This window comes from Metarhizium brunneum, chromosome 5, assembly GCF_013426205.1.
Source record: "Metarhizium brunneum chromosome 5, complete sequence".
NCBI lineage: Eukaryota > Fungi > Ascomycota > Sordariomycetes > Hypocreales > Clavicipitaceae > Metarhizium > Metarhizium brunneum.
The window spans coordinates 123,043-150,967 of record NC_089426.1 but is presented as its reverse complement, the minus strand read 5'-3'; the positions used below and the strand labels follow the sequence as shown (position 1 = coordinate 150,967).

Genomic DNA, 27,925 nt, shown 5'->3' with positions numbered 1-27,925 from the left:
AAGTATTTAGTTTCTTCATGCAGAATTTACAGGGAATATTGTATCATGCCATCATCTACTCAGCTAAATAATCCCGCTGCGGTACAAGAAGAGTGCACGCAGGTGTCGTGTTAAATATGGCAACTGTAGCTGTCATGGTAATAACCCGTAGGCAGGTCTACAATGTTTGCCTGTGGCCTCATGGGTCAATTAACTGGACAGCAGCATCAATTGATGGCTACGACCCTTTGACAAGGCGATTGGATACACTATATGCAGCTGATGATGGAGGCTTCAGCATTCAACTGTTACCGAGTCTCAAATGGCTGCAAGCCAACCTCCTGTGTTTGAACGTCGCAGCCGGCATCATCTGGAAGTTAAGTTGTTCCCAGAGCTAAAGGTCGAAAGGGTCAACGCAAGAAAATGTCGCTGCAACAAATATTAAGGAGCTACTGGGTTGTGTCCAAGTACAAGTCGTGCGTTCAAGTCCAAGAAGGCGTATTCCAGCCGGTGCAGGGTCAGCCCTCTTTCAATTTAGCATATGACCAATTGATACTTGCCGCTCTTGGTCAATTTCCTCATCTGAGCAAGTCTGAGCCCGAGGGAAAGACGCGAGAGAAGCTAGCCTTGTCACTGGACTTGAATTGCGTCTCGCTTTTTCACGGCTCGGCATCAACAACCCTTCCCGCTCGGAAGTCCCTACATTTAGCAGACCAGACATGGCAGATCGAGTGGTTATGCATCGCCATGTCAGTATGGCCGATGCGACCAAGCACCATAACGTGTGTACTACCAAGAGGCGCGAGCGATCGTTTCAGGAATGAGTGGCAAGGTTTTGACGATAGTGACGATGATATTGAGTCTATCAGCATGTAGCCCATATCCGCGGATGATCAGGTTTCGAAACATTTGTTCAAAGGTCATATCACCTGATATAAGCATCCACGAGCCTGGTAAAACTTATCATTGGCTTCCTTTATCATCCTGACCGGGTCCCCATGCAGTTAGGCCGAATCACCTTTGGTCATGCGCGCATAAGTGGTGTCCATTTTGTCCATATGTGTGGGAGCCCACTGCAGTGCAAGCCTTCCTCGCATCAAGCTATCCGTTGTAAAAATAAGATGTCGGGCTGTCTCGCCCTACTGCAAGAAGCAGAAATTTCTCCATCACATAGAATGGGACCTGATCTGTGCCACGATTCTTTCGACAGTTTACCCGCAGCTCGCCAGATTTGTATTTCTTCTAAGCTCAGTCGTAAACTTGAATGCACAATAATGACCAAATCAATGAATTTCGGGCCACTATCACCTCAGTAGCTGACACCTTCGACCCTGTAGAGTTTCCCAGCCGGATTCGGGTTAGGCGACTGAAAATACCAGGCGAAAAATCCTGCGTCTAACCATCGTGTGATTATTTGACTGCATTGAATACTCTGCCATAGCTCCTTTGTCTCCTTGTCGTTCGATGGATCAATCTCCCTGCACCGTGCATACTTATCTCACATTACAGTACTTTGACGTACTGTGTGCTTCAGGGGATATACTACTGTTCTGCTCAGCCACCAGGATTTTAGGCATTTTCCTTTTGCGGTGCCATTGCTATCGTCCCGAAGGAATGGTTTTGGTTGAGGGCTTGGATATGGTGCTGACGTTATTGAAGTCTGTCGGTCTCTGGCGGTTTCCCTGCTATTCTCCTGCTACTCCGTGTGACAAACTTATTTTCGCCATGGCCGTGTATGGGGCCTTTTGGCGGTTTAGCTGCACGACAATTCTTGGTGGTGGTACGCTCGCTCCGAGAGCGTTGACTTGTAGCTGCAGTCTGGGGCTTCGAAATACTAACGAGAACGAACCAGCCTGCAATTATCAAGTTTTACGGATCAGATGCTAGATTTTACTCTATATATATGGAACATTTGCCATATCCTGATCTTGCAGCTTCAACATGGGCAAATAAAGCTGGAGACTTCTATTTTACGGGCACTTCGGACGACGCAATCCGTGTCTTCGGCACCATGGCCTCAGCGATAGAATACCTCCATGGTAAAAAAATAATCCATAATGATATCAAACCTGCAAATATCGTCTATGATCCTTCACGGGGGCCTGTTCTCATTGACTTTGGTCTTGCTACTGCCTTCGGCGACCCCCGTTTACGAGGAGGAACACCATGGTACATCCCAGCCGAATTGCTAACAGGCGACTGCAGAGGACCCGAGAGCGATGTTTTCGCATTAGGAGTAATAATGCTATACATGCTGAAAAAAGTTCCGTTACCCGAATCTACTGGTCCCCAATGGCAAATAGGATCTATTAGGGATGATCCCGCACCGATAAGGAGGTGGCTTGATGGAGTCGCTGTCCTTCAACGAGGATTAGAACCAAACGGTCTAGAGGGCCTAGTCAAAGACACTCTGATTGCGCGCCCAGACGAAAGGATATCAGCCAAGGAGATTGTTAACAAACAGCAACAGACAGTAGGTTGTGTGTCCATCTCGCAATCACGCGGCTGCCCTATGGCTCATATACTTGATGCAGGAATAAATCAAGACACCGCCAAGTTAGCCGCTTTGTTAGAAGATTCAGCAAATACTGAATATTGGTATGCTGAACCCTCCTTTTATTTTCTTCTCACTACTTATGTGTCGAGATAAGATGTGATTTACTTTATCCGCCATCGGCAAGCATCCCGTCATGGAAGCCATGGGACCCTGTCGAGGAGAAGCCGTTGCAATGGAAAAGTCCCGCGGGTTGGGTCTGGTTCATTGCGACACTTTACAACCTGTTAGTCCCATTGCGCAAGCTCCTCTTGCTACCTCCGCTGAGAGCCCTTATTCAGTTTATGCCGCACTAGGGATAAAATAAAAGTAATTTAATATATATATTTGTTATAGTTATTACCCCTAATTATAAAGTTAGTAAGTAAGTGAAATATAATATAATTTTAGGCATATATAATTTTAACACTCCATGACCCGACCGCAAGTCTGCCAAAGCAGGGATAGCGGTAGCCATTTGCCTAAATTTGGCATACCAGACACGTTAAAACAATAGATCCTTTGGACCAAAGGAACATTGAACCTTGAAACAAAGTGGGAGAACCCTGTCACGGCGCAAACACGGCCGCAGATGCTCGCGTGCGGGCTAAAACCTCAAGCCACAATCCACCAAATGCCGCCCAGCACATGATGGATGATGCAAAGCAAGTACCACGGTACAATTCTGCCGTAGCAACTTATTTTGTGGGTTAAGGGTGGAGTTGATATATTTGCACCAGACATGATATATGCCGGGAACGGTTCATAATTGCCGCGGTCTTTTATGCCCAATTTAGCCCCCGGGTAATAAACTTCCACCTTGGTCAACCACCTGACTCGATGCTGTCGCAATTGATCGCATCTCTGATGGGACATCGGGTCGGCATACCAAATTGTCCATAGCGCAACCCTCAACCGGTGTGTTATCCAAATAAGGCCTGGCATCAATGATGTCAACGGTCTGGTAGCTTCGTATTTGCAACCAGCCACCTGCAATAAACCGTCTTGTAGTAGCACGATTAGGCCGACCCTTAACACGGCCCCTTGTAATTAACTCTAAAAGGCTCAGTCAAAATTTACTATTTTAGGCGCATGCAGCTTCCCACATAACCCTAACCCCGCCATCGCCTGGTTCGGCTGCTGACCGAGACCTTAACCTATTGTGGACATGGACAACGGGCGTAGGCCTCGTCAGCCCAGCGTAGACTTAGCCTACCTCCCTTGCAAAGAGAGAAAAGTCGATGGGAAAAGAATAGCCATGCTCTCAATCCGAGCTCGGTACGGGCCCGCGTGAAGCTCGTAGTCGGCGAGAGCACATGGCGAGCTACTTCTCAACGCGACAGCCGTGCACCGTAGCAGTATATAAGTCTCTGTTGCCACATTCTGGCAGTGGAAGGGGCGCAAACCAGACATAAGATACACCTTTCCTCTACCTTTGACAAACTATTTCTGAAAAATGCCGTCTCTGTCTTATCTCGCCGCTGCTTTGTTAGCCCTCGGGCCGATTGCCAGCGCAACTTTGTTGACGAGAGAGCAAGGGGAGTTTTGCGATTCCCAGCCAGATGCCGATATATTGGCTCTGCACGAGGAGTTATCCAAGGACGAGTCACGCCTGACTCGTCGGGATACCGGTGAGCGTATCTCGTTGGAGACGTGGGTTCACGTTATTGCTACCAATCAAACCAGGCAAGGCGGCTGGCTGACTGTAAGCTTGTGCTTCCACGTCCCCTTTTGCCTTTACAGGCCCTATTTTTGTGGTACTCGTTTGCGTTGTTCTAATCCAAGTTTCCTTGAGCAGAAGGCGGAAATCGACAGCCAGATGAAAGTCCTCAACAACGCATTTGCACCAAGTAACCTCACCTTCAACCTCAATGGCACAACCTGGAACCAAAACGCCTCATGGGCCATGCATCCAAAGGATTTCGAAATGGACTACAAGACCAAGTTGCACAAAGGCACCTCGCGCACCTTGAATCTCTATTACTTGCCTGGCATATACGACGGCCTGGGGGGTTTCTGCAGATTCCCCGGCATATACACCAACCGTGGCGAGGAACTGGATAGGGATGGCTGCGTGATCGGTTCCTTTACCCTGCCTGGCAACCCGGGCGTCCTGGGTATGGTTACTGTCCACGAGGTTGGCCATTGGTTTGGTCTATTGCATACCTTCCACGGCGGTTGCAACGAGGAGGGTGGCGACTTTGTTGCCGACACTCCTGCCGAAGCCTCTGCCAACAACCTGGATGAGTGTCCCGTCGGCCGCGATACCTGTCCCGACTTGCTCGGTCTGGATCCAGTCGACAACTACATGGACTACTCTGGAGAGTAAGCGCCCAGAAACTGTCTACATCAAGATGAATCAAATCATTCTCATCCTCGTATGTACGGCTAACCTCTTTTGAAAATAGCTCTTGCCTAGAACGCTTTACCCCAGGCCAAACAGTTCGCATGAGAGGGATCCTCTCCTTGGTTCGCCTCGGCGGCTGGAAAAAGTAAGAGACGAACGAGGGAGCAGTACCGGAAATGGTCACATGTAAGTCTCTCGCGTTATTATGCCATGAGTGCTTGAAGCAAAAACTAAAAGTCCAATTATAGTCACGTTGATACTGACAAGAGGAGCACAAAATACCATGCATTTGTGAGAATACAGTGAGATGTTGGTATTATTGTAGCAGGAGTAGCAGGAGTAGCAGGACCTATTGGTTACACAGATTAAACACGCGCCCGGGTAAGAGCCCTAGGCACAGCCGTTCCCTTCATATATATATATAGCGGTTGTTGTTCCCTTCCTTTCTCTTAAAAAACTAAGAACCTTTAACACTATTTGATATTATGTTTGAATTTGAACCTTGTCGTTCCAAGCACTCTAACGAGCCCTTGTCACACAGGAGTAGCAGTAGCAGTAGCAGTAGCAGTGGCAGTGGCAGTAGTAAAGCCTAGCTTAGGCATCAAATTGATTGAATACCACAGACAGATTTAAATTCTACTCCCACTAGAACTTAGTTCCAAATATATTGTGCTGTCACGCTTGGCAAGCCACAAGGTACCAGATGCGCCCGCAAGTGCATTGTGAGTTGTAGTAATTCAAGAGCTATCATTAGGGCAAGATTAAGTGTTTTTGGGGGAAACAACCTATGGTTCAAGAGCTAATGTCATCGATCAGTTAATAACGATCACAACGTGGAATCCACGGTCCATGTTGCGTTTAGAGGCACCAGGTACAGCTTGAAAACCCAGTTTGGGGCGTAACAAGAAGGTCTGAGTGAGATGACCGTGAGAGGTTCATTCAATGATGATATAAATTTTAAAGTTTAATTTCAATGCTGTTAGCTTCACGACGCTCGTAGCGCAATGCATGGTCGGGCGGCCTGTAAATTCCCCCGCGCCCATGAAAGCGAGGATGATGGGTTCCAACCCTAACCCTAACCAGCCTCTCTTTTTTTAGCGACATGCAGGGACCATCCCTTGCACATGTGGCCGGCGGAATATCAACCCGTCCACTGACAGATTGAAATAGTGGGGGCCAAAAGTCAACTTTAACCAACCTTGACATTGGAAAGTTATATTTGCACCGCAGCCGCACATCGTGAAGCCCATGCCTCCTGGCAGGCATGTCGACGACACCGGCCAGGCGCAAGCGCGCGAGAAAGGCATGCATCCCTTGCCACCAGCGCAAGCGGAAATGCGACGCCGAGTACCCTTGTGGCATGTGCACCACCTATGAATACAACTGCAGGTACGCCGCCCGTGACGATGACTCCACGGGCACCTCGGCCGGCGGCGGACATGATCCTCCGCCAGCCAAGCGTGTCGGCGTCGACGGCGGAAGCGGCATGCCAAGCCGGGCCGCCGCTACATCGCCGGGTCCCGGCAGCCGGTCTCAGGTCGGCCAAAGCCCGAGCGAGGCCCATGGCTCGTCGACCAAGAGCCCGACGCCCAGGGCCGGCGCGTCCACGACCGCGCCCGCCGGCATCTTTGACGAGCACAAGTCTAGATACGCCGGGGCGTCGGCGTCGATGGCGTTCCCGCACATATTGAGCGGCGTCCTTGGCTCTGATAGCCATTCCAAGATGCACTCGCTCGCGTATAACTTTGGCATCCGCCCCGACGAGGCCTCCAACGCGCATGCCCTGCTGGGGACGCTCATCTCGGAGCACGATCTGGGCATCTTCTCGGATGTGCACTTCTCGACACTAGCACCCATTGGCGACTACCTGGACCCGAGAATCTACACGCAGCGGTGTCGGGACTATTACCATGGCGGCGGCAGCACCATGACCGCCTTTGGCGCCGTGGCCGCTGGCGTGGCCGCGCTCGGGTCGTTTCTATCCCCAAACAGACACCCGCGCGAGTCTGACCTGGTGCAGTACGCCAAGGCCATTCTCGACGATCCAGCCTCGATGCGCATGCTGGGCATCGACCACATTGTTGCGTGGGCCATGCGAGTATTTTACCTGCGAGCCACGAGCCGCCCCAACAATGCCTGGATCGCCTCATGCACCATGATGCACCTGTGCGAAGCCGTGGGGCTGCACGAGGAAGAGAATATCAACAAGATGGCGTCCGTCGCCGGCGCCGGCGCTGTTGGACACGACGCGGACCGGCTGCGGCGCATATTCTGGATCTCGTGGGCCGGGCACAACTTGCTGTCCTACGAGTACGACCGCTCGTCTGTACGGTTTCGGGCCGTGACTTGCCAGGCCATCATCCCGACATCAGGGTCCGTCGCCGACCAGTTCGTGCGAATTGCCCACATCATCCCGGCGCCCAACTCCCCGTTCCACCTCGAATGCCAGCCTTCAACTCCTCGGGAGGAGCTGTTTGAGCGTCTGAAGGCATTGGAACAGCTCCAATTCACTCATCCATTTCTGGTGGTAACCAAGGCGGACCTCGCGTTTTGTTTCTATCGCCGCATCTATCAGCTAAAGATGGGTATATCCGACGACATGATCAAGCTCGTCATTGATTGTGGCAACGCTGCAGTGGAATCGGCTCAGCAGCTGGCTAACCAGGGTCGTCTGTTCTGGAACGTCATCGGCAGCGTCTTCCAGTATGCCTGCGTCCTGCTGGCCATTGACACGCCGGCCGCCTCCCTGCACATTCCCGCTGCCTTCAGGGGCTTGGAGGATCTCGTCAGGGCTGCCGACACAGGGCCGACACGTGAGGCCTTGTCCATGGCGCGGCATCTACTCATTCTAAATACGGAAAAGAAGCGAAAGGAGCTCGCCCAGCTGGAAGCTGTCGGGGCCGGCCATCCATCCCCCGTGGCGCAACGGGATTCCGAGGCCAACACCGCCGTGCAAGACATGGCCTGGGGGTTGGACTGGGAGCAGTTCCTCGTCGAGCCATATCTATCGATGCTCGGTCCTGACGTCCAGTGGTAGTGGCACGGGGGCCTGTTGGACACGGCTTGAGTTCACTCGGCGGCGATGCAACTCATCAAGGCGCGCTGTGGCATTCCGCAATAGTCTATTAAAGCGCTGCATCGTATGTATGGAAACCGGTCATAATACACATTTTAAGTGAGCTCCACTTCCATTTGGCTCGACCCCCCTGCTATCTCCTCAGACACATTCGACCGACGACGCTCCAAAAAGCAGAAGATCAGAGCCACAACTACGCCCAAGCTGGATAGACCGATGCCCATGTAAAAAGCGCCACGGTAACCTCGCAGAACATTCTTCCCTCCGTCGCTTACCTGCGAATCGACCGTGCCGGCGAACCCGAGCCCAATGGAGATGGAGTAGTTGACAAAGGTGTTGACCAGCGACGCAGCGAGGCCCTGGTGCTGCCGCGGCATAGCCCGACTCAGGACAATGGTGGCGGCGGGGAAGGACATGTCCATACCCCAGGGAAAGACGATAACGGACACAAAGGTCTGCGCCCAGTAGGTCTGGTGGACGGGCACCGTCGCAAAAATGATGCCTCCGACGAGGAAGGCGGTCATGGAGATGAGCATCACGGTCGAGGGGCGGAGGTGACTCAAGGCCAGACCCGTGGTGACGGCGGCCAATAGCCCGCTGATGGCGATGGGAGCGAACTGAGCAGACGTATACAGAGGAGTCTGACCCCTCAGGACCACGAGAAAATTCCAGATGTAGTAGATAAAGATGCCGAAGCTGGCCCAGCCAGCGCTGACGCAGGCCAGGGTGAAGAGGGAGTCGATTTTCAGGACGCCGAAGGGGATCAGGGGGTGTCGCGCCCTCTTCTCGACCAAGACGAAGACGACGAAGATGAGGATGCCGATAATCATGGTGAAGTACGTATAAGGTGTCGGCCAGCCCACGACAGGACCCTGGTTCCAGGCAAAGTTGAAGAGAGCCAGGGCGGCCACGCCGGTGACGGAGCCGAAGACGTCAACACGCTGCCAGGCGCTGGACCCCTCATGCTCCGGGTTGGTCGGTGGCGGCGTCGCGGGAATGGCAAAGACGCCCAAGAGGGCCAGCAGGAGGCACGCGAAGCACATGACCCAGTAGGCCCAGGGCCACCAGGCCATCTGGGAGAGCAGGCTGGCGAAAACGGCGCCGAGGAGGAAGCCGCTGGGGGCGGTGGCACCGAACAGACTGAAGATCATGTTTTGGCGGAGGCCCGGGTCGTAGCAGCGGCCGATGATGGCGATGGAGTTGGGCAGCAAGAAGGCCGGGCCGATGCCCTGCATGGCACGGCAGAAGGCGAAGAAGACGGGGCCGCTGTATACGGCAACCCCGGCGAGGGCGGACCACAGACCGTACCAGGCGAAGCCGCCGACGAAGAAGCGCTTGTGGCCAAAGACGTCGCCGAGACGGCCCGCGATGAGGATAAAGGTGCCGACGGTGAGGGAGTATGCCGCCGAGAACCAGCTCACCTCGCCGGGCTGGTTCTCGATGCCAAAGGAGCGAGCAATGATGTGCTGGGGCACGATGCTCAGGGCGAGACCTGCTTGCGCGAGGAGCTGGGAGGAGCAGATGACGGCGATGAAGAGGACCTCGCCGGCAAGGGACTGGGGGCGCTGGACGCGGGCTTCAGTATGGTCATCGAGGTCGTCGTCGTGGGTGTGGCCATGACGGCTGCCGTGATGGCTCTCTTCTGAGACTTTGCAGGGTGTTTGCGCGGGTGTTTGCCTGGGCGTTGCATCGCCAGGTGGCCATTCGCCAGGAGGCGTGTTGCCCTTTTCTTGTAAAGACATTGCCGTGGTTGATGAAGGCGGAGTGAGGTGTAAGTGACGAATGGGCGCAATCACTAGGACTCCTGTGAGCTTTGATCAGCCAGTATAAGGATGGCAACGTCGCAGAAATGGACAAATGCGCATTTGTATGGCTGTGTCGGTCCTGCCAGGCGCAATGGAGTGTAAATAAGTTGGTACTTCCATGTCGAGATTTTCATCTCCCCCGTTCTGGGCGTTGCGGGAGACGTGCGGAGCTGCTACCTCAGTCCATGGTTGAATAATCACTGCCATGTTGTATCCTGTGGCTTACTGCGGTGCGGCTGCTGCGGCTGCTGCGGCTGCTGCGGACTTGTCCACCCCCGTTTCAGGGACGCCCATCAGAGGGCGTTCAGCTTTGGTGATTGTGCTATTGTGTCGACGTCATTGTATTGGACTCTTGCGCGTGGCTGCTTCGGCTGCTGCGGCTGTTGCGGCTGCTGCGGCCGAGAAGCGCAGGGTGGAGCCGAGTGGGACCGGGACAGATGGAACTCGGGTGGGCCAGGTGGAGAAGGATTGTTGAGGTATTTCCTCCTCCGGTAGGATGTGAAACAGGCTGACAGGCTGACAGGCGGCGAAATCGAGGCTAAGCCCGACATGCATAAAGGCTGGGCGGACATTTTCTTCTCAAGAGGGATAATAGTATAATACATGACCACCACGTTGAATACGCTCTACACTTCAACTCCACGACTTGCTCAAGAATAAAAAAATGTCCAAGTACGCCAAAAACCAGCCCGTCGGCTTTAAAAACGCCATCGAGAGGGTCGCCATTGTCGGGGTAAGCACATCAACACTATACACAAGCCATAGTGACACTAACACATCCACCTTAGGCCGGGGGCACCATCGGATCGAACATCACAGCTGCCCTGCTTCAAACCGGAAAACACTCAGTCACGGCCCTCACCCGAAAAGACAGCAGCAACAAGCTCCCCGAGGGCGTCCTAGTCGCCCCAATCGACTACAACGATGAGGCCACCATTGTAGCCGCCCTCCAGGACCAGCAATTTTTCATCATCACCATGGCTCCCAACGCGCCGCGGGACGCCCACAGCAAGCTCGTCCAGGCGGCTGCCAAGGCTGGCGTTCCCTACATCATGCCCAACGGGTACGGCGGCGACATTGCCAACACGAAACTCGGCGAGGAGACCATGCTGGGGCCCATTGCCAAGGCCCAAAGGGACGAAATTGAGAGGCTTGGCATGCAGTGGATCACTGTGTGCTGCGGATTTTGGTACGATTACAGCCTGGCGGGTGGTGAGTCGCGCTTTGGGTTCGACTTTGACAAGCGTTCCCTCACAATTTATGACGATGGCAACACCAAGAACTCGACCTCGACCTTGTCGCAGGTCGGGCGAGCCGTGGCCAAGGTGCTGAGCCTCAAGGAGCTCCCCGACGACGAGAGCGACACGAGTCTTAGTCTGTCGGGGTTCCTCAACAAGGCCGTGTACATTAAGAGCTTCGTAGTCAGCCAAAACGACATGTTTGAGAGCGTCAAAAGCGTCACGGGCACCACTGATGCCGACTGGACCATCACCCACGAGGCCACCAAGACGCGGTACGAGGATGGCCTGGCTCAAGTCAAAACTGGTAACATGGCTGGTTTTGGCAAGTTGCTGTACGCGAGGGCATTTAGCCCGGATGACCCGAGTGATGTCTCGGCCAAGGCGCAGAATCAGCTGCTCGGCCTGCCGGATGAGAGCCTGGATGAGGCTACCAAGGTGGGCATTGATCTGGTCAAGGTCCTGCAGAGTCGCGCGGAGCGCATGGCGCACTAGACAACAGCATTTACCGAGATTTGAATCAATAAATAGATAGACATTGACACGGCAATTGCTTTAGGAAGAAAGGCTGTAGGATCCACAGATGCGCCGCGGCGGACAAGTACTTGGCGAGTATTTCATGTACACGAGTAAAAAGATATTGTATTGAAACATAGTAGTGAGTCTCATGACATCGCAATTACGGGTGAAAATGTGAGCTGTGGCAAGTCTGCATACTTTTCTAGCCATCTCATAAGGTCAAGCCAGAGGTTGGCTGGAGGTGATTGTCTTTATGTACATGTACATTACTGTGTAGTGGTCTTGAACAGGTCAAAAGCAGAGAATTGCCATCTGTTAAGCATGGTACATGCCTCGAATGACAATGCCACCCGTGGAAGTGCACAAGACAGATTAAACATGTTCCGTTTCATAATATTGTAGTAGGTTCCTTGAGCATATATCCCGCCAACATTGGACAATGTATCACGCCACTCTTATTCGTTTAGTCAGATACGAAAGTCAAGTAACTACCTTTATTAATCAAGTGTCTAGGAGCCTAATAGTACATCTCTGCAGGTAAGAAACATGTAAAGTAGTGTGTGATTATGTTTAGCAAAAGGAGCGCGAGAAACTACTAGATAACATAGGTGATAGAAGTGCTTACATATCTTCAACATAAGCGAAATAGTATAGACTCTATTTTTTTTCAGGGGAGTTAGAGTGTTAATAAGTACAAGAGCGACTAACAAGACGGTGAACAAACAGTAATATAGTAAAACAAATCAGGAAATTTATGTATGCCAAGACCTTTATTTATGTAAAAATGTTTCTTTTTTTTTCAAATCGTCTCAAGGTCCTCCAGAACCGCAATCATTGTGGTTTTGGGATCCGGGTGCAATATGGAACCCAATTTGCGGTTTCTGGCGCAGTCTAAGACTGAGCGGCGTTGATAATATCCGAAAGAATGTTCTGGGTGTTGTTCCAGACCTGGGTTGAGCTAACGACGAATAAGGCACTGATATACCAAGTGTTCCTATAGCCCTGGAGACCCTTCATCTTGCTATACCAACCATCGGCAATGTCTCTGGTTGGAGGGCTTAGATGGAACGGTGAGTGATCCTGAAAGTCAACAAACTTTGGCTCCAAAGTCTTCACATTGTTCTGAGTCTGTAGCCACTTGATGGTGCTTCGAGCAGCGCCCTCGATTTCAGCCCGTGTCTGTGCCTGGAGCGTGTTGTACCAGTAGAAGTGGTACCCAGGCGAAGCTGAAGGGGCGATCTCGACGACACCGGGCAGACTGGCGACGTGGTACGGTCTGTCGGCGCCGGCGTTGTTATAAGCAACGTCGTCCTCAAGCCCGGTGTTGTTCACGACGCCCGCGTAGTAGTACTTGCCCGAAAGCTTGCCCAGAATGGCCTGCTCCTGGCGGTCGAGGCCGAAATACTTGGTGTTGTCCAAGACGGGCGGCATGGCAATGATGAGCTGTCTGGCCTTGATGAGCTTTTTGCCGGATGGGGTGTTGGCCACGAGCTGCACGCCGCACTTGCGGGTCGATCCACGCCGCGCTGCAATAATGGACGACTTCAGAAACACATGCGGCTTCAATTCGGCCAGGGCGTTGACGTAAATCTGTGAGTTGTCGTGATTGGCACCGCGAACAGCAGCGCCGGTAAACGCGGCCAGCTCCCAGTGATTGCCATCGTTCAAGATGGCGAGAGCGGTGGTATCCAATGGATCGCCGGGGGTCGCTGGCCATGAGAGACCGGCCAGGGCCGAGCTGTAGGAGAGATTATTCTTCTTGACGTATTCTGGCCAGGGGAGGAGCAGATCGGCAGGGACCGGGTTGGGCAGGTCGATGAGATTTTCAACAAAGGGATACTTGTCGAGCTCGGCTACATAGTCCGGCTGGACAGCGCCCCTGGTGTAGTTGGCAAGGGCAACTCGCCTGGCAAAGTCGTAATATCTGGGCTTGCCGAAATCCTTAAGATCGGCATGTGCTAGAGGGGCGCGCAAACGGGCAAAAAAGTCGCGAACAATGGGGGTATCGACGTGAATCTGCACTCCAGAATCGACCTTGGCCCCGGTGACGGGGTCGTGGAAGGTTCTGGTGTGTCCCCCAAGCCTGTCCGAAACTTCGATCAGGGTGAAGGTTTTGTTTCGATCGGCCAGGCTGACGGCCGCATACGTCCCCGCTGCTCCTCCGCCGATAATGGCAAAATCTCGCTCGACGACGTCTTTGGCAGCATATGCCGACGAATCAAACTCATCACGGGCATCTACAGACGCAGCCAAGGCGCCCACCGCGCTGGCAATGCAGAAAAGGGTGGTCAACATGTTGCAAACGAGCGCCAAGATGGCAGTTGGACTTGTTTGACGTGAGATATCGACTGCTTCGCTTTAATATACGCACAAGGGCCATGATGAGTGTATTCCCTCTGACTTGGTTTCCCCTGGAAGGCTGAAGGCAGCTTCAAAGAAACTCCGGCGTCGATGCGAGCTGAGCGAAAGAATCCGAGGCGGCAGCAGCCAATATTGCCAAACGCCACATGAGCTATGAAATGAGAAATGGAGAGCAAACAAGGCAGCAACCACGGATTGGCCCCCCGTCAAGGCTGAGCTACTCCCGTGGCTTACTGCAGCCACTGCCCCAGCTCGACTGTTCTATACAATCCCATCACACTCAGCTTCTCGGGAGGCGAAGTGGATTGCGTTGTACGAGCCTGTCATCCAATCGCGTCATGCTAGTGACTCAGAGGTCCGCCATACTGCTTAGGAGCTATGTAAGCTTGGTTAATCTCGTCCTGCTCTCGCCTTTTGTCTAGATCAATCTGGTCCTGATTTTGCCCTCGCACCGTCTTTTCCACCAGACCCGTCAAGAGCCTTGAACACCAGCTTGGCGTTGTCGGCGATTGGTTCATGTAGTTTGCTATTCCTTGGTCCTTTGCGACCTTGGGCATCTATCTAGCCCCGTAGGTGGTGTGCACTGCTCCAAGCACACGTACATTTGATAATGTTACTCCATACGCCAGTATAATGTGAACATGCCTCCTCAGAATATAAGGGATATGACGCAAGACTTGGTTTGCAACGAAGACATAGATACCAAATAGTGATACAACTACTCGTAGATAAGAGTAAGAAAATCAATATCGAGCAATTGCCGAGTCTAGGCACAAAACTGAGAGTGGGCAAGAATTTGAATGGGCTGGTACTATTAGCTGCAACAAGTTCAATTGATTTGTCAAAGGTAATCGTAATATCTCTATTCGCGATTCACAAACAGCGGCAGGGGTGCATCTAACGTAAGATGCGCAAGTGCTAGATTGATGATGAGAACAACATGCCCCAATCTGTGCAACAGACAGGCTTGGCGTCGCATGTGAATGGAGAAACAAAGAATTTTAGAAACTCACTGCATGCAGGGAGCTACGGCATTGTTTCAGTTGCCGCATTTGAACCCACATTTCAGTCGACTTGCATTTCAGCCAACCTGCATTTCATCCAACTGGTACTCCGTCCATGGTACGGAAGTTCTCTGTTGGCAGGAATGGGGTACTTTTGGTCGCCTCTCTGAGCTTGAGCAGCACATGTGCAACGGAAAAAGAGCTGAGAGACTTCATTTTTGTCTGCGATGCTGGTACTCGGCCACACACAATTCATGTTGGAGTTGTCGCTGCCTCGGTAGGCATGAGGTCAACGACATACGGCAAGCTTGATCTGGTAGCCTCCCCCCAGCCACTCCTCGCTCGAGTAGTGAAGGAGGAATTACTCCGAATGGCTTGGCCGTTGGAAACAAGGTGAGAGAATCTTCAGACGGTTGGAAACCAAGGGTTGACCGACTACAGTGGCAGGATGCCATAACGCATTACACCAATGTGGCGCCTAGCCAAGGCCTTTGCATCACAAAAGCGAATGGATGACGTGGTTCTTGCGGCCGTACCCGCAGCCATCGCTGCATGTGCTTACATGCGAGGCAGGATGCTAATTGTGGTGGAATTTTTGGCCTCTATGCGGTGCCCGGCCACTTAGGTTGAGGAATTCTTACGGACAAGTCCTAATCAAGCCTTGCTGACGTTTGACAGCCAGGAAGCTGGATTCAGTCGTATCTGGCGTGGCGCCTTGTCCTTTTATAGGAGCTTCCGGTGCTTACATATAGTGTCATCTTCGTCATCATCGTCACAGAAAGAAGGCTTGGGACGGTGGGCCACTTAGACAAGCCGAATGGCATCGTTTTTCTCGGTTAATTCGTCTTCTGGCCGGAGCGTGTTCCGCCATTGGCTCAACGCTGCGTCCGAGACACGTGTATCCGACGCCACTGCCCAGATGTCGGGGATTCGGTGTCATGTTCGGGGAGTAAGCTCGCCCCCAGGCACCCAGCCTTATCGATCGCGACGTCGGCCGCTGGCGTCTGTTGGCGAAAGCGTCGTATTGCCTAGCCGGCCAAGTCGGGCGTATCCGACGCTGTCTTTGTTCTTGTGCGCTTCACAAAAGGATGAGACAATCTGATCCACCCCGACTCTGCTTCTGTCGACATAACGGCAAGGATAGCCATACTTTGAGGGCTTGCAAAGCATACACTGAGACTTTAGACACTCCTTGCTTAAACTCCCTCAAAACTGTCACGTAGCGTATCAACTTGCTGCAGCCAAAAGAGCGACTGCCATCCTCTGCTAGGTCAAGTACAGAGTATAGCCTGCCCTCAAGCAGCTTTCATGGGGCAACCATCGCGACAACAGCCGGGAGGCGCAGTAGGTGGTCACCTTGGCCTTGGTCCGTCTAGAGACTCTCTGTACTAACACGTAGATGACAAGTGCGAAGAATGTCGACGAAAAAGGATCCGATGCGATAGGGGAACGCCGCAATGCATGGCTTGTGCTAATTCCGGGGTCAAGTGCGTTGTTCGAGACAGCTTCCCGCCTAGAGGGCCAAAGAAGGGATATCTCAAGACGCTGCAGAAAAGAATTGGTGAGAGCTGCTCGCAATCTTTCTCCTCCTTTCTGCACCTCTGACTCGTAGGCTGATGAAGCTGCGTTCTGCCAGAGGACCTCCAGACTCAGCTAGAAAAACAACAAGCCGCATCTCCTACTACTGCTGAGACACCCGCCTTTTCTCCCTCTCAAGAAGCGGGCAACGCGGACAACGAAATTGCAAGTAGTGGGAGTGTCGAGAGCAGTACCGACCATACGGAAATCCTGCATACCGCTTGCACAACTCCCGGAACAGCTGCTGCTATCCCGCAATGGCCGGCATCGATGGAATTCCAATTCCCCATGGTCCACATGGAGACGTGGGAATGTTTCGACAATTCGTCCGCATGTTCGCCCTTTTCCTCACTTCCCAGCCTGGAAAATATCCAGGATCTGGTCCACATTCCAATGGAGCCCGATCTCCTCATCACTCCCATGATGCACAACGACCTGTACGTCTTGTCTCTGGAGGACAATTTCCAGACATGCCATGTTAATACTGCTTATAGAGACCAACTTTATTTCGATCGGGCTTATGCATTTGCGCCAATATTGCAAAAGCACCGCTACCGCTCTTGGTCTAAACAACCAAACAAGAACAAGAAGAAAACTTGCCTACAGCACGCCATGTGGACGTTGGCCTCGTCACTCTCCAGTCAGTTTCAGGTTGACGGTCGCAAGCTATATGAAAAGACCAGACAAGCTCTGCATTCACTAGAGTCAGACGAACCCTGTCACCAAATATCCCTCGAGCAGGCCCAAGCGTGGACCTTGCTTGCCATCTATGAGCTAACGTGCCAAGATTTCCACCGAGGTATGATGTCCGCCGGCAGGGCCTTTCGCTTGATTCAGATGATGAGGCTGTACGAACTTGATGGGCCACCTCACACCATGCGACTGGAGCAGTATCAAGGGCAGCTCTCTCTTCAGGGGCCAGTCCAGGATGACTGGATCGATGTTGAAACAAAAAGGCGGACCTTTTGGCTTGCATATACAATCGACCGCTTCACGAGCATGGTTGATGGGCTGCACATGTTCTTCGATGAACAACTGGTTAGCTTGCCCAAAGTAATCTTTTCGTGCCAAGGATCATCTATTGACTTTGTGCCAGATCCGTACCCGCCTGCCGGCTCCCGAGGCAAACTTTGCAAGTGGCCGTCCAATAGACATGGGCTTTCTCGCGGATACGATTCCGGTCGTCGATCTAGAGTGGCCACACAATACGCTGTCGCCCTTTACAGAGAGTGTCATTGGAGCTACCATCTGCGGACGGGTCTTGGAACATAAACAGAAACCTCCGACCGGACCGTGTCAAGATTTCTGCCGTCGACATCGTTACCTTAATGCATTATTAGCCCAACGCATCAGGATGCTACGAATACACGCGTCATTGGAGTACCCGGATCCCATTATCGCCTTTGTTACTCTGGCGGCGCATACGGCCGTGCTTATGCTCTATGACATTATCGAATCCAGGCCCCTAGGTGCCGACGCACAAGGAACGCAGCTCACCCAAGCTCTTTACGCCGAACACAAGCAGCAGTCACTGGATGCCGTCGCCTATATAGATCTCCTGATCGCGGAGCTTGGGCAGCACTTTCAGGTAAAGTAGACCCCCTCTCCTTTTCCCCTTTTCTCTTCCCCCAACATCATCGGGGCACATGATAAGGCAAAAGTCCGGATTGTTAACAATCTAGCAGATGCATCCCTTAACGCCCATCCTGCTTCTCCTAAGCGCCCGGTTCTCTCAATCCCACCCTGGGCTAAACGACGCCTACATCAGGCTCATGCCACGCATCGTAACGATGCTGCGAGCCTCGACCGGCCTCAGCAAGCTTGCACAAAACTTTATCCAAATATTAGAACCCCAGTATGCAACCGGTCTTCCCTCACCAAGAATTTGAGGTTTGATATAGAAATGTATATATGTATGTATGGATCAATGATGGCGTAGAAAAGGGACGTAACTCTTAGGTGGTGCTAGAATATGCCCATGCGGACAATCCGTTGAGTTTTGGTGACGAAAGCCGTACTTTATTTTCAACATGGTCGTTTCTAGATGAAATTCCTACGCCGTGCCAGATACTCATTGTATAGGTTCCTGTCGGCGTTGGCATTCTGTGTCCGCCCTGGTTGTTGGTTTGCCAGTAGTTTGAAACAAAACTGTCGCTTACGTTGATTCTATTATCATCGTGTACACTACACATCCCACCATCACAAGGTTTGGTAAGGAAATGCCTTGTAGGCGCAGCCCAAAATGACAAACACAAGACAAGGAATCTGTGACAGGGGCTCGATAGAGGGCTTGGGGTCAATAGCTCAATCCATCTAATAACAGTCTTTGGTATGAAAGGTCCTTGGTTTTCCTCAAGGCCTCGTTGATAAAAGACGTCTTTAAATACAAGACGTCGGCGAGGGACTTTGCCCCAGGTCTCGTAGTCGTAGCCCTTGCGTAGCAGGCCATTTCCGTGACAGAATCCATGAAACAAGTAGCTCGACGTCAAGGGGTGGCCTAGAACCAAGACTGTTTACAGCCCTCTCACAAAACCCCGGTGCGGGCACTGCAACGCCTCCCTGTCACCTCCCTCGCTCCTCTGCTCCTTCCGGAGCCCTTGTAGAACCTGTCTTGCCTCGGCCTCCTCTTTGATCGTCCGCCCGCTTCTGGTTCAGGGTTGAGCTCATTTTCCTTTGTCTGCGAGGAACCCAGCACCCACGATTGGCCTCTTTTCCTTTACGTCTGCACATCGAGGTACCCGGCAAGTTACTGACATGGACAAAGGAGAGATCGGTGAGGACAATACAACCTCGTGACAACTCTCCATGTCAGCCTTGGGACAAACCAACACTTGTAGATTGCCGCACCCCAGAAGTTGAAAACGTAGTGCAAGTATCAAAAAAAGAGGCTTATATTGCTGCATGAATTGTTTAAACGGTTTACATCTATGGTAAAGTCTAGTCCGCGAACTTAAACATAACGAAACGACAAAGACTACGAAGCACATCTATTTAACCCGATAACCCACATGCGCCAACGAAACCATTTATCCCAGTGTTAAACTGCTGCAAGAAAAAATCACATCTCAATCCAGCAAGAGATCAAGTGTACATGTAGCCCCGTAACCCATATCCCGGCACTCACTCCCCTTTAAGCGCTCTGCAAATGGCGGCTCTTCTCCGCCACCAAGGCCGCCAGGGCAGCAAGGCTCGCCGTCTGCAGTATATTAAAGATGGAAATATCCGCCGCGGCCTGCAAGACAAGCATGTTCCTCAGCTCGACAGCAATCAGCGAATCGACGCCAAAGTGCGCCGGGGGCTTGGCGAGATCAATCTCGGCAACGGGCGTCATGAAGATGTCGGCCAGCTTGGCCGCAATGGCCGCGCCGACGAGCCGCGCCCCTTCCTGCTGGTCCGTCGCCTCGGCGAGCTGCGCGGCGAGCGAGGTGCCGGCGCTCTCGCCATCGGCCGGCGGCGCCGAGGCCCTGGCGCGCGGTCGCAGAGCGGCAAAGCGGGCGTCGCGGCCCAGCTGCGATCGGCCGTTGGCATCCCACTGCGGGCCCGGGGCCGTGTTGAGGCCGACGATGATCTGGGAGCGGCCGCCGAGCGGGTGCAGGACGGCGGCGTGGAGGGCGCGCAGCACCGTGTCCTCGTCGAGCATGGCGAAGTCGCCGTCCTTGCGCAGGCGCTCGGCGACCTTGGCCGTGGTCGAGACGTAGCCAATGTCGGAGATGGGCCCGAGGTCGATGGCCACGCCGGGCAGGCCCCGGGACTGGCGCCAGCGAGCCATGGCGTCCTCGTAGGAGCCGCCGGCGGCGTAGTTGGCCTGCGATGCGATTCCCACCACGCCCGAGACGGACGACAGCATGACGAAGAAGTCGAGCGAGGCCGGCTGCGAGAACTCGGTGTGCAGGTTCCAGGTGCCGTGCAGCTTGGGCCGCAGGCCGCCGCGCCAGTCGTCGAGCGTCATCTGCTCCAAGACGGCGTCGCGCAGCAACATGGCGCCCTGGACGACGCCGCGCACCGGCGGGAAGCCGTCGTCCTCGCAGGCCCTGAGAGCCGTGGTCAGCGAGCTGGCGAGGGCAATGTCGCAGCTGACGGGCTTGACTCGACAGCCCGCCTCGCGCAGTTCGCGGACGAAGAGTGCGCCGTGGGTGTTGTTGTTGACGTCGAGGTCGAGATCGCCGGCGGCACGGGAAAGCAGGATCAGGTTCCTCGCGCCGTGGGCTACCAGCCAGTGTGCGACTGAACGTCCGATGCCGCCTACACCACCCACGACGAGGTATGACGCATCGGCTTGTAGCCGGACTCGAGCCGTGACCCCCTTCGGCCGAGGGACAACGTGGACCAGTTCGTCTGGGCCAGCCGAGAGCACGACCTTGCCCATCTGTGCCCCCGTCTGCACGAAGCGGAAAGCCGCCTGGGCATCTTGCATGGGGTAGACGGCGACGGGGTGAACCGGCTTCAAGACCTGCAGTTCAATCAAGCGGACCATCTCACCCAGCGCGCGGCGGACATCGGGTCCGCGGCGCAAGAGCGTCGGGGCGTCCAATGATACAAGCGAGATGCCGCGGGAGAAGGACTCCAGTGCCACCAGGCTGTTGCTCTCAATGTCTTTCTTGCCTATTTCGATCAGGTAGCCCAGGGGCGCGATTGCGTCGAGGCTTGCCTGCAGTAGCGGACCTGGCAGCGAGTTGAGCACGACGTCGACGCCGCGTCCCTTGGTGGCGGCCAGAACAGCCGTGGCGAAGGATGCGTCGCGGCTAGTGAAGATGCGCTCGGCAGGGATGCCGTACTCGCGCTGGACAAGGTCTCGCTTCTCCTGCGACCCGGCCGTGGCGTAAATGTCCGTCACGCCGAGGCACTTGGCCAACATGATGGCGGCCTGCCCAATGGCCCCGGTCGCGGCGTGTATGAGCACCGACTGCCCGGCAGACAGACGCGCGGTGTCGACGAGGCCGGCGTACGCAAGAGTAAAAGCCAGGGGAAGTGACGCGGCCTTGACAAAGTCCATGCCGTACGGTATCTGGATGACGCCGTGCCACGGGACGCGGGCATGGCTGGCAAAGGATGCGCCGGCCAAGAGCGCCATGACACGATCACCGACATTATAGCCCTTTTCCTGTGCCTCGGCACCAACGCGCGTAATGATGCCTGCACATTCAAAGCCCATGGAGCGATTCTTGAGTTGGCCCATGGCGGCCATGGCGTCGCGCGAGCAAACCCCGTAGGCCCGGGGGGTAATCTCAACGAGCTCGGGTGTCAGCGCCTCGTCGTCTGCCTCGTAGTGAAGGAAGGCCAATGTGTCCAAGTGTCCCGGGATGCCCACTTCCAGTCGCAGTGTCCCGTCCTCCTGGAATAGGGGCTCTAGGGGAATGCTGGCAACAGCATCGATGCTTCCCTTGTCATCCTTGACCACTGGGAGCACCTCACCCCAGCTCGGCACAAGCGGGCCGGCAACCATGTCATTGCATTTCTCGTCTTTGTAGTACCGGGGGACCTGCAGGACGCCGTCACGCTCGGCGTACTCAAACTCGGCCGGACCAGCCTCCGTGTTGGGACGGCCGAATCCCTCTTCGAGTACCTGCACAATGGCCGAGACGGCGACCTCGCCGCCCGAGGACCATCTGTCGGCGGCATGTGCAGGATCGAGGTCCAGGGAGAGAAGGCGACGGCCGATGTACTCGTTGCGCAGCACACGCAGGAAACCCTGGTGAACAGCCCGCTCCGGCGCCTCGCTCGCCACGGTACCGCCGGTCGTGACCCATAGCAGGCCGCTGCATTGCGTGACCATGGCGCGGAGGCCCTCCATGCGCACTGCATCGAGGTCCGCCAGAATGGGCTCATCAATCTCGCCCAAAAAAACACAAGTCTTGGCCTTGTATGTGTCCGAGCTGCTCTGCTCGAGCACCAGGTGCTCAGGGGCGAGACTGCCAGCACCGGTCAAGGCCTGGATACGCCTGGATAGCAGATCGACGAAGCCCGGCGGCGGAGGTGCCTTGCTACTTGTGACCACGACGAAGCTCTCTCGGTGATGAGCCCTGCCCAGGTCGGGGCTCTGGTCTTTGGCGAGCGGCACCGTGGACATGATGACGCTGTTGGTGTGGATGATGTCGCTCTCCGAGTCACGAATCTCAAGATCGACACCACTAAACCCGGCGTCCCGAAGCAGACGATCCCAAGAGGACGCGCTGAGGGTCGGGTGGTCGCACCCTTCCTCGCCTTGCCACCAGCTCGGCAGCAAGCCAAAGGTGAAATCTACATCTACTTGGTCCTTGGTCACCTCGGCAAACAGAAACGTGCCGCCTGGCTTCAGCAGGCTGCGCACATTGGCTACGGCACTGGTCGCGTCCTTGGTGGCGCGTAGAGCATGGAAGGCCACAACCACATCGTAGCTCCCTGGGGTAAACTTTTGCTTGGCTGGGCTCTGCTCGATGTCGAGCTGGTCAAACTCGAGCAAATGGGTCCAGTCGGCAAGTTGAGCGCGGGCATCCTCCAGCGAATCCCATGATGGTTCGGTAATGTGCCAGCTCACCACCAGGGGCGTTTTGGACGCGCCAAGCGTCTCCAGCATACGGCGTGTCGCGAGGGCGCCGGTACCAGCACCGATCTGGAGGACGCGGGCACTCGGGTTTTTGTGTGCAATCTTACATAGCAGTGTAGAGAGCTGTCCCAGTGCTACTGACCGACGCATCGCGTTGGCATGGTACTCATTCAGCAGCGGCCCACTCACTTGGTCCACGTGGAGCTCTCCACGGAGAATGGATGGAAGGAGCGGCCCGAGCCGGGAGACCCACTTCTCATCAATGCCTTGCGGGGCATCGGAGGCTATGTATTCTTGGCGCTTCTCGGGCTCGTCCAGCGCGCAATTCTTGGCTGCCTTGGTCAATTCACGCAGCCACGCGTGGTACTTGGCCAAGTGTGAGTGCTCCTGAAGTCGTGCTACATCCTCCGAAGTGAGCGATTGTAGCGCATCATGGGCAAAATAACTACATAAGCGCTGCAGGCTCCTGGCCTTGTCTGTTTCAGTAGCGGACTCGGCGTGAACCAGCTCCTTTTTGATTTGTGCGAGAGCCAGCGGGTTTCGAAGCGACAGGTCGGGGCCCCACACGAGCTTGCTGCACAGCTCTTGCTCCCACTTGCTGGGAACGGCCGCGTGCTGACGCGCCGTACGTCCGCTGCCACGTCCCAGAGACGCCAACTCAACACCGTGTATCTTGAGCACCGTCGCGTCCGTCTGGCCGTCAACAACCGTCATGTCAGCGATGCCGCTTTGCGCGTCGCCGTGCAGCAGCCGCGTGTCGCAGCGCAACGTGCGGCCCGTCTCGCGGCTGATGTTGCTCGATACCCACATGGATGCGACAGACCGTGGCAGCTTGGGGTCTTCCTGCAGAGCTCCGACGCTCGGCAGCGCGGAATAGAAGGCCACTACAATAGCATCAAGGGTGATTGGGTGCAACAACGTGTTCTGTGCCGCCTCCACCGGGTCTGTATCAGACGACGCTTCGTGGCGAATCGTAATGTCGCATACAGATCGCGGCTCCCGGCCATCCTGGATGATCTTGGTCGTGTTCTGGAACAGGGGGCCGTGGTAGACGCTGCGTGCCCTGAGATTAGCGAACAAGTCCTGAGGGTCTGGATGACGGGTATAAATAGACAACGGACGGCGCTCTGCCGTCTCCGGGGCGGCCGCCTCCCGCTCGACCATGACCATGCCCTTGGCGTGCAGCGTCCACCGATTATCCGGCGTGACGGACGATACCTCAAAGCGCCGCCAGCCGCGGGCTCCAATTTCCCGCTCGGGGACAGGCTGAAGCGTGGTTCGGATCTCAACGCCGTCGGCGCTGTCTGGGATAACGAGGGCGAAAAGGAAGTGAACGTCGCGCAGACGGAATCCCGAGATGGTCCCGCCGGACTTGTCTCGGTCGGCGGCACCGGCAACCTTCTCCATCTGCCTAGCGGCCTCAATCGCGAGGCAAATGTAGCCCGAGCCTGGGTACACAATAGCGCCCTGCACCATATGATCGCGGACCCAGGGGGTTTCGGTGACGCGCAACGTGCGGCGCCAGACGGCCGTGCTAGGATCATGGCCGGCGACGGGCATGCCGAGGAGCTCGTGAGGTGGCTGACTGCGTTCGCGGATGGCCCGGTTGACTCTTGACTCTAGCCAGTGACGCATCGTGTGGTTCCAAGGATACGTCGGTAAATTCGTCAAGACCAGGGGGCTCTCCCCGTCGTACGCAGGCAGGGGGAAGTTGATCTGGTCCATGATCAGGGGCTGCCCCTGGCGAAACAGATTGATGGCGGCCGATCGCATGCTGTCGCCCGCGTGCTCGTCGCGTACCAGACAGCCCCAGTACGGCAGCTCGATGCCCTCAAACTCGGGCAGGGATAAGATCTCGCGGATAGGGCCCCCAAGCGCCGTATGAGGGCCGACCTCGAGCAATACGTCGACGCTTCTGCCCGTCGGGTCGTCGGGATCGCCCAGCACCATCTCGGTAAAGGCGTCGACAAACTCGACCGGCTGCACCAGACTACCGACCCAGTGGTTGGGGCTGGCGATTTCCTTGACGTCGGTGATGCGTCCGCCAGTGACGGCCGACGAAAAGACGACGCCAAGTTGTTGCTTGGCTGCCTGCACATGTTGCTTGCCACCCTGCACCACATCTCGCGCCATTTCGACCCGAAGGCGCTCCCGGTACGCCTCAGCAAAGGGATCCATATGGTGTGAGTGGTATGCTTGTTGGACCCTGAGACGACGGGCGAACACGTCGTTCTGCTTGCACAGGTCCTCCATCTCTTGCACGGCGTCAGCATCACCGGAGATGGTAACGCTCTGGGGGCTGTTGACACATGCAACAACAGCCTTGCCGTTCCCCGTCGTCAGCATGTCGAGATAGGACTGCACCGCCTCAACACCCAAGCCTACCGCCGCCATGGCACCCTTGGCAGCGCCCGGCGCGTGCTGTGTCTCGTCTGCCACGAGTACGGCGCGGTAGTAGGCCGCCGCCATGGCCTGACGATGCGTGAGGGCACCCACGGCGAAGGCGGCCGCAATCTCCCCCGACGAGTGGCTTGCGACGGCCGAAGGCGTGATGCCCCATGCCTCGAGCAGGCGTACCAGTGCGACCTGCAGCGCCACGCACACGGGAATGCTAATCTTGGTGGCGTGGACTCTTGTCGTCTTGGCGTCGCGCTGCAGCTCCTCGAGGAGCGACCAGTCAGCCCCGAGGGCGCGCAGATACGCCTCGGCTTCCTCGATGGACTGGCGGAAGACGGGGTACGACGCCAGCAGCTCGCGGCCCATGGCATGCCACTGCGCGCCCTGGCCGGTGAAAATCATGCCGATGCGCGGACGATCCGGCGCTCTGCGGCCGGGCTTGAAGCGAGGCGAGTCAAGGGCTTGGACGGCGGCCTCGACGCCGCCGTCTTTGTCGAGACGCACCTGGTGCGCCGCAACCCACGGGAAGAGCGTCCGGCGCTCGCCCAGCGTGTAGCTGAGATTGCGCAGCAGCTGCTCAGAGTCCTCGTGTCCAAGCGACCTGTGCTTTTCCAGATAGGCCTTGAGCTCTGAAACCATTTGCTGACATGCCCTCTCGTCACGCGCACTGAGGACGAGCACTTTGGCGTCGTCGGTGGCGTCGTTTGTGTCATGGCTGCCATTGGTATAGCCGTTGCCGTGGACATGCCCCTTGTTTCCATTCTTGCTGTGCCTGCCACTGACGGGCTCGAGATCCAGACCTGATGTTGACGTCCACGGGTCGGCGCTCTCCAAAATGACGTGGGCATTCGCTCCGCCGTAGCCAAAGTTGTTGATGGACATGCGGCGCGGACCATCAACCAGACTGTCAGGCCACTGCTCCATCATTCTCACCACCTTGAGACGCCACTCGTCCAGCTTCAGCTTCGGGTTGGGCCGCTCATAGTTTACAGTGGGCGGGATCAGCCCCTTTTCAAGGCACAAGACACCCTTGACGACGGCGGCGAGACCCGAAGCTGCTTCAGTATGGCCGACGTTGGTCTTGAGGGAGCCGATGCGCAGGTAGTGTTCCCTGTCGTCGCGGCCTTGGCCTCCGGCAAAGACGGCGGCCACGGCTCCCGCCTCGATCGGGTCACCGGCCGGGGTCCCGGTGCCGTGGGCCTCAAAGTACTGCGTGCCGCGCGGGTCGAGGCCGGCCCGGCGGTAGCATTCCCGCATGAGCTCTACCTGGGCGGCGCCGGATGGCGTCGTGATTGTGTCCGTCTTGCCGTCCTGGTTCAGGGCCGTCTCGCGGATCACGGCGCGAACGGGGTCGTTGGCGGCCAGCGCGTCCGACAGGCGCTTGATGACGATGGTGGCTACGCCCTCTCCGCGACCGTACCCGTTGGCGCGCGAATCAAAGGCGTATGACCTGCCGTCGGGCGACAGCATCCCCAGCGACCCGATGGCCTTGAACGTATCCGGATTCAGCATCACGTTGGCCCCTGTCACCACGGACATGTCGGCCTCGCGGTTGCGCAAGGTGTGGACGGCTTGGTGCAGGGCCACCAGCGTCGTTGAACATCCCGTTTCCAGAGTCATGCTGGCGCCGCGAAAGTCAAAAAAGTGCGAGATGCGGTTGGACGACATGGGGCTCCAGGTGCCCACGACGTTGAACCGTGGCAGCCCATCTTCGTCCCGTATTATCCCCTCTTGGTAGTCATGTGTGAAGACGCCCGCGAAGACGGACGTCTGTGATCCCATGACCTGCGAGAGAGGTAGGCCGGCTGCCATCCGAGTTAGCTGCATGTCGCCGTAGCCGGGAGGGACATACCATTTTCGAGCGCCTCATAAGTAGACTCGAGCTGCAGCCGGAATTGCGGGTCGACCGCCTGGGCCATTTCGGCCGAGTAGTTGAAGAATGCGGCATCAAAGGCGGCTACATCGTCGTCGAGAAAGTGTCCGCCCTTGACGTGTGTCTGGGGCCGGTTGTTAGTGCCGTCCTTGTATGCCAGTTGTGCCAAGGATGAGTACACACCGTGCTGTTTCTTTCGTGGTTGGCGTGGTAGACTCCCTCGAGATTATACCGTTCTTTTGGGATCTCGCTCCAGCCGGTCTTGCCTGAAGCCATAAGGTCCCAGAGCTTGTCTGGGTTGCTGGCACCGCCCGAGAATTTGCAGCTCATGCCAATGACGGCAATGGGCTCGCTCGCCCACTCGCTGTTGTCGGTGTCCATTCTCTCGAAATGATTTGTATCTTGTCAAGGTTCTGTGGCGTCCTGGAATAATGAAAGGAATGAGAATCGAATGAGTAGAAGGTGGTCAGGACTCTTGACAGGGGAGTTTGGTGGGTGTTTGTAGGGGGGCTAGATTATGCAACAAGACGTGACCATACACGGTGAAAAATGAAAACACGTCCAGTCAATATATGGTGGTCAGGTTCGCAAGACGTCAATGTATATAGCGCCACGTGGCGACGGCTGTTTCAGCCTTGACGACAATGTCAGCAGCCCGTTGCTAATAAAGAAACAATGACTCAATTTACTCG

General features: G+C 55.4%; 8 protein-coding genes across 8 annotated transcripts; 5 read left to right on the top strand and 3 right to left on the bottom strand.

The window, feature by feature from the left end:
• Nucleotides 1–1,704: 1,704 nt before the first annotated feature.
• SNF1_0 (Carbon catabolite-derepressing protein kinase) lies at nt 1,705–2,519 on the top strand (the record flags this gene model as incomplete). The annotated part of the gene is made up of 3 exons (XM_066131173.1): nt 1,705–1,759; nt 1,797–2,452; nt 2,514–2,519. 3 exons carry the CDS (start codon nt 1,705–1,707, stop codon nt 2,517–2,519), a joined length of 717 nt encoding a protein of 238 aa, XP_065987313.1.
• A 1,449-nt stretch (nt 2,520–3,968) lies between these two features.
• G6M90_00g081180 (uncharacterized protein) lies at nt 3,969–5,008 on the top strand (the record flags this gene model as incomplete). The annotated part of the gene is made up of 3 exons (XM_066131172.1): nt 3,969–4,217; nt 4,311–4,837; nt 4,921–5,008. The coding sequence occupies 3 exons, from the start codon at nt 3,969–3,971 to the stop codon at nt 5,006–5,008; spliced, it is 864 nt and encodes a 287-aa protein (XP_065987330.1).
• A 1,115-nt stretch (nt 5,009–6,123) lies between these two features.
• RDR1_2 (Protein RDR1) lies at nt 6,124–7,896 on the top strand (the record flags this gene model as incomplete). The annotated part of the gene is made up of 1 exon (XM_014687872.1): nt 6,124–7,896. One exon carries the CDS (start codon nt 6,124–6,126, stop codon nt 7,894–7,896), a length of 1,773 nt encoding a protein of 590 aa, XP_014543358.1.
• Nucleotides 7,897–8,030: 134 nt separating this feature from the next.
• Nucleotides 8,031–9,677, bottom strand: G6M90_00g081160 (uncharacterized protein; the record flags this gene model as incomplete). The annotated part of the gene is made up of 1 exon (XM_014687871.1): nt 8,031–9,677. The coding sequence occupies one exon, from the start codon at nt 9,675–9,677 to the stop codon at nt 8,031–8,033; it is 1,647 nt and encodes a 548-aa protein (XP_014543357.1).
• A 727-nt stretch (nt 9,678–10,404) lies between these two features.
• Nucleotides 10,405–11,473, top strand: G6M90_00g081150 (uncharacterized protein; the record flags this gene model as incomplete). The annotated part of the gene is made up of 2 exons (XM_014687870.1): nt 10,405–10,473; nt 10,529–11,473. 2 exons carry the CDS (start codon nt 10,405–10,407, stop codon nt 11,471–11,473), a joined length of 1,014 nt encoding a protein of 337 aa, XP_014543356.1.
• A 915-nt stretch (nt 11,474–12,388) lies between these two features.
• On the bottom strand, nt 12,389–13,792 carry cpaO_3 (Beta-cyclopiazonate dehydrogenase; the record flags this gene model as incomplete). Its single annotated transcript, XM_014687869.1, has 1 exon — nt 12,389–13,792. One exon carries the CDS (start codon nt 13,790–13,792, stop codon nt 12,389–12,391), a length of 1,404 nt encoding a protein of 467 aa, XP_014543355.1.
• Nucleotides 13,793–16,323: 2,531 nt separating this feature from the next.
• ctnR_1 (Citrinin biosynthesis transcriptional activator ctnR) lies at nt 16,324–18,329 on the top strand (the record flags this gene model as incomplete). The annotated part of the gene is made up of 5 exons (XM_014687868.2): nt 16,324–16,423; nt 16,499–16,877; nt 16,935–17,478; nt 17,537–18,028; nt 18,126–18,329. The coding sequence occupies 5 exons, from the start codon at nt 16,324–16,326 to the stop codon at nt 18,327–18,329; spliced, it is 1,719 nt and encodes a 572-aa protein (XP_014543354.2).
• A 1,241-nt stretch (nt 18,330–19,570) lies between these two features.
• sor1 (Highly reducing polyketide synthase sor1) lies at nt 19,571–27,614 on the bottom strand (the record flags this gene model as incomplete). The annotated part of the gene is made up of 3 exons (XM_014687867.2): nt 19,571–27,165; nt 27,213–27,357; nt 27,417–27,614. The coding sequence occupies 3 exons, from the start codon at nt 27,612–27,614 to the stop codon at nt 19,571–19,573; spliced, it is 7,938 nt and encodes a 2,645-aa protein (XP_014543353.2).
• Nucleotides 27,615–27,925: the final 311 nt, after the last annotated feature.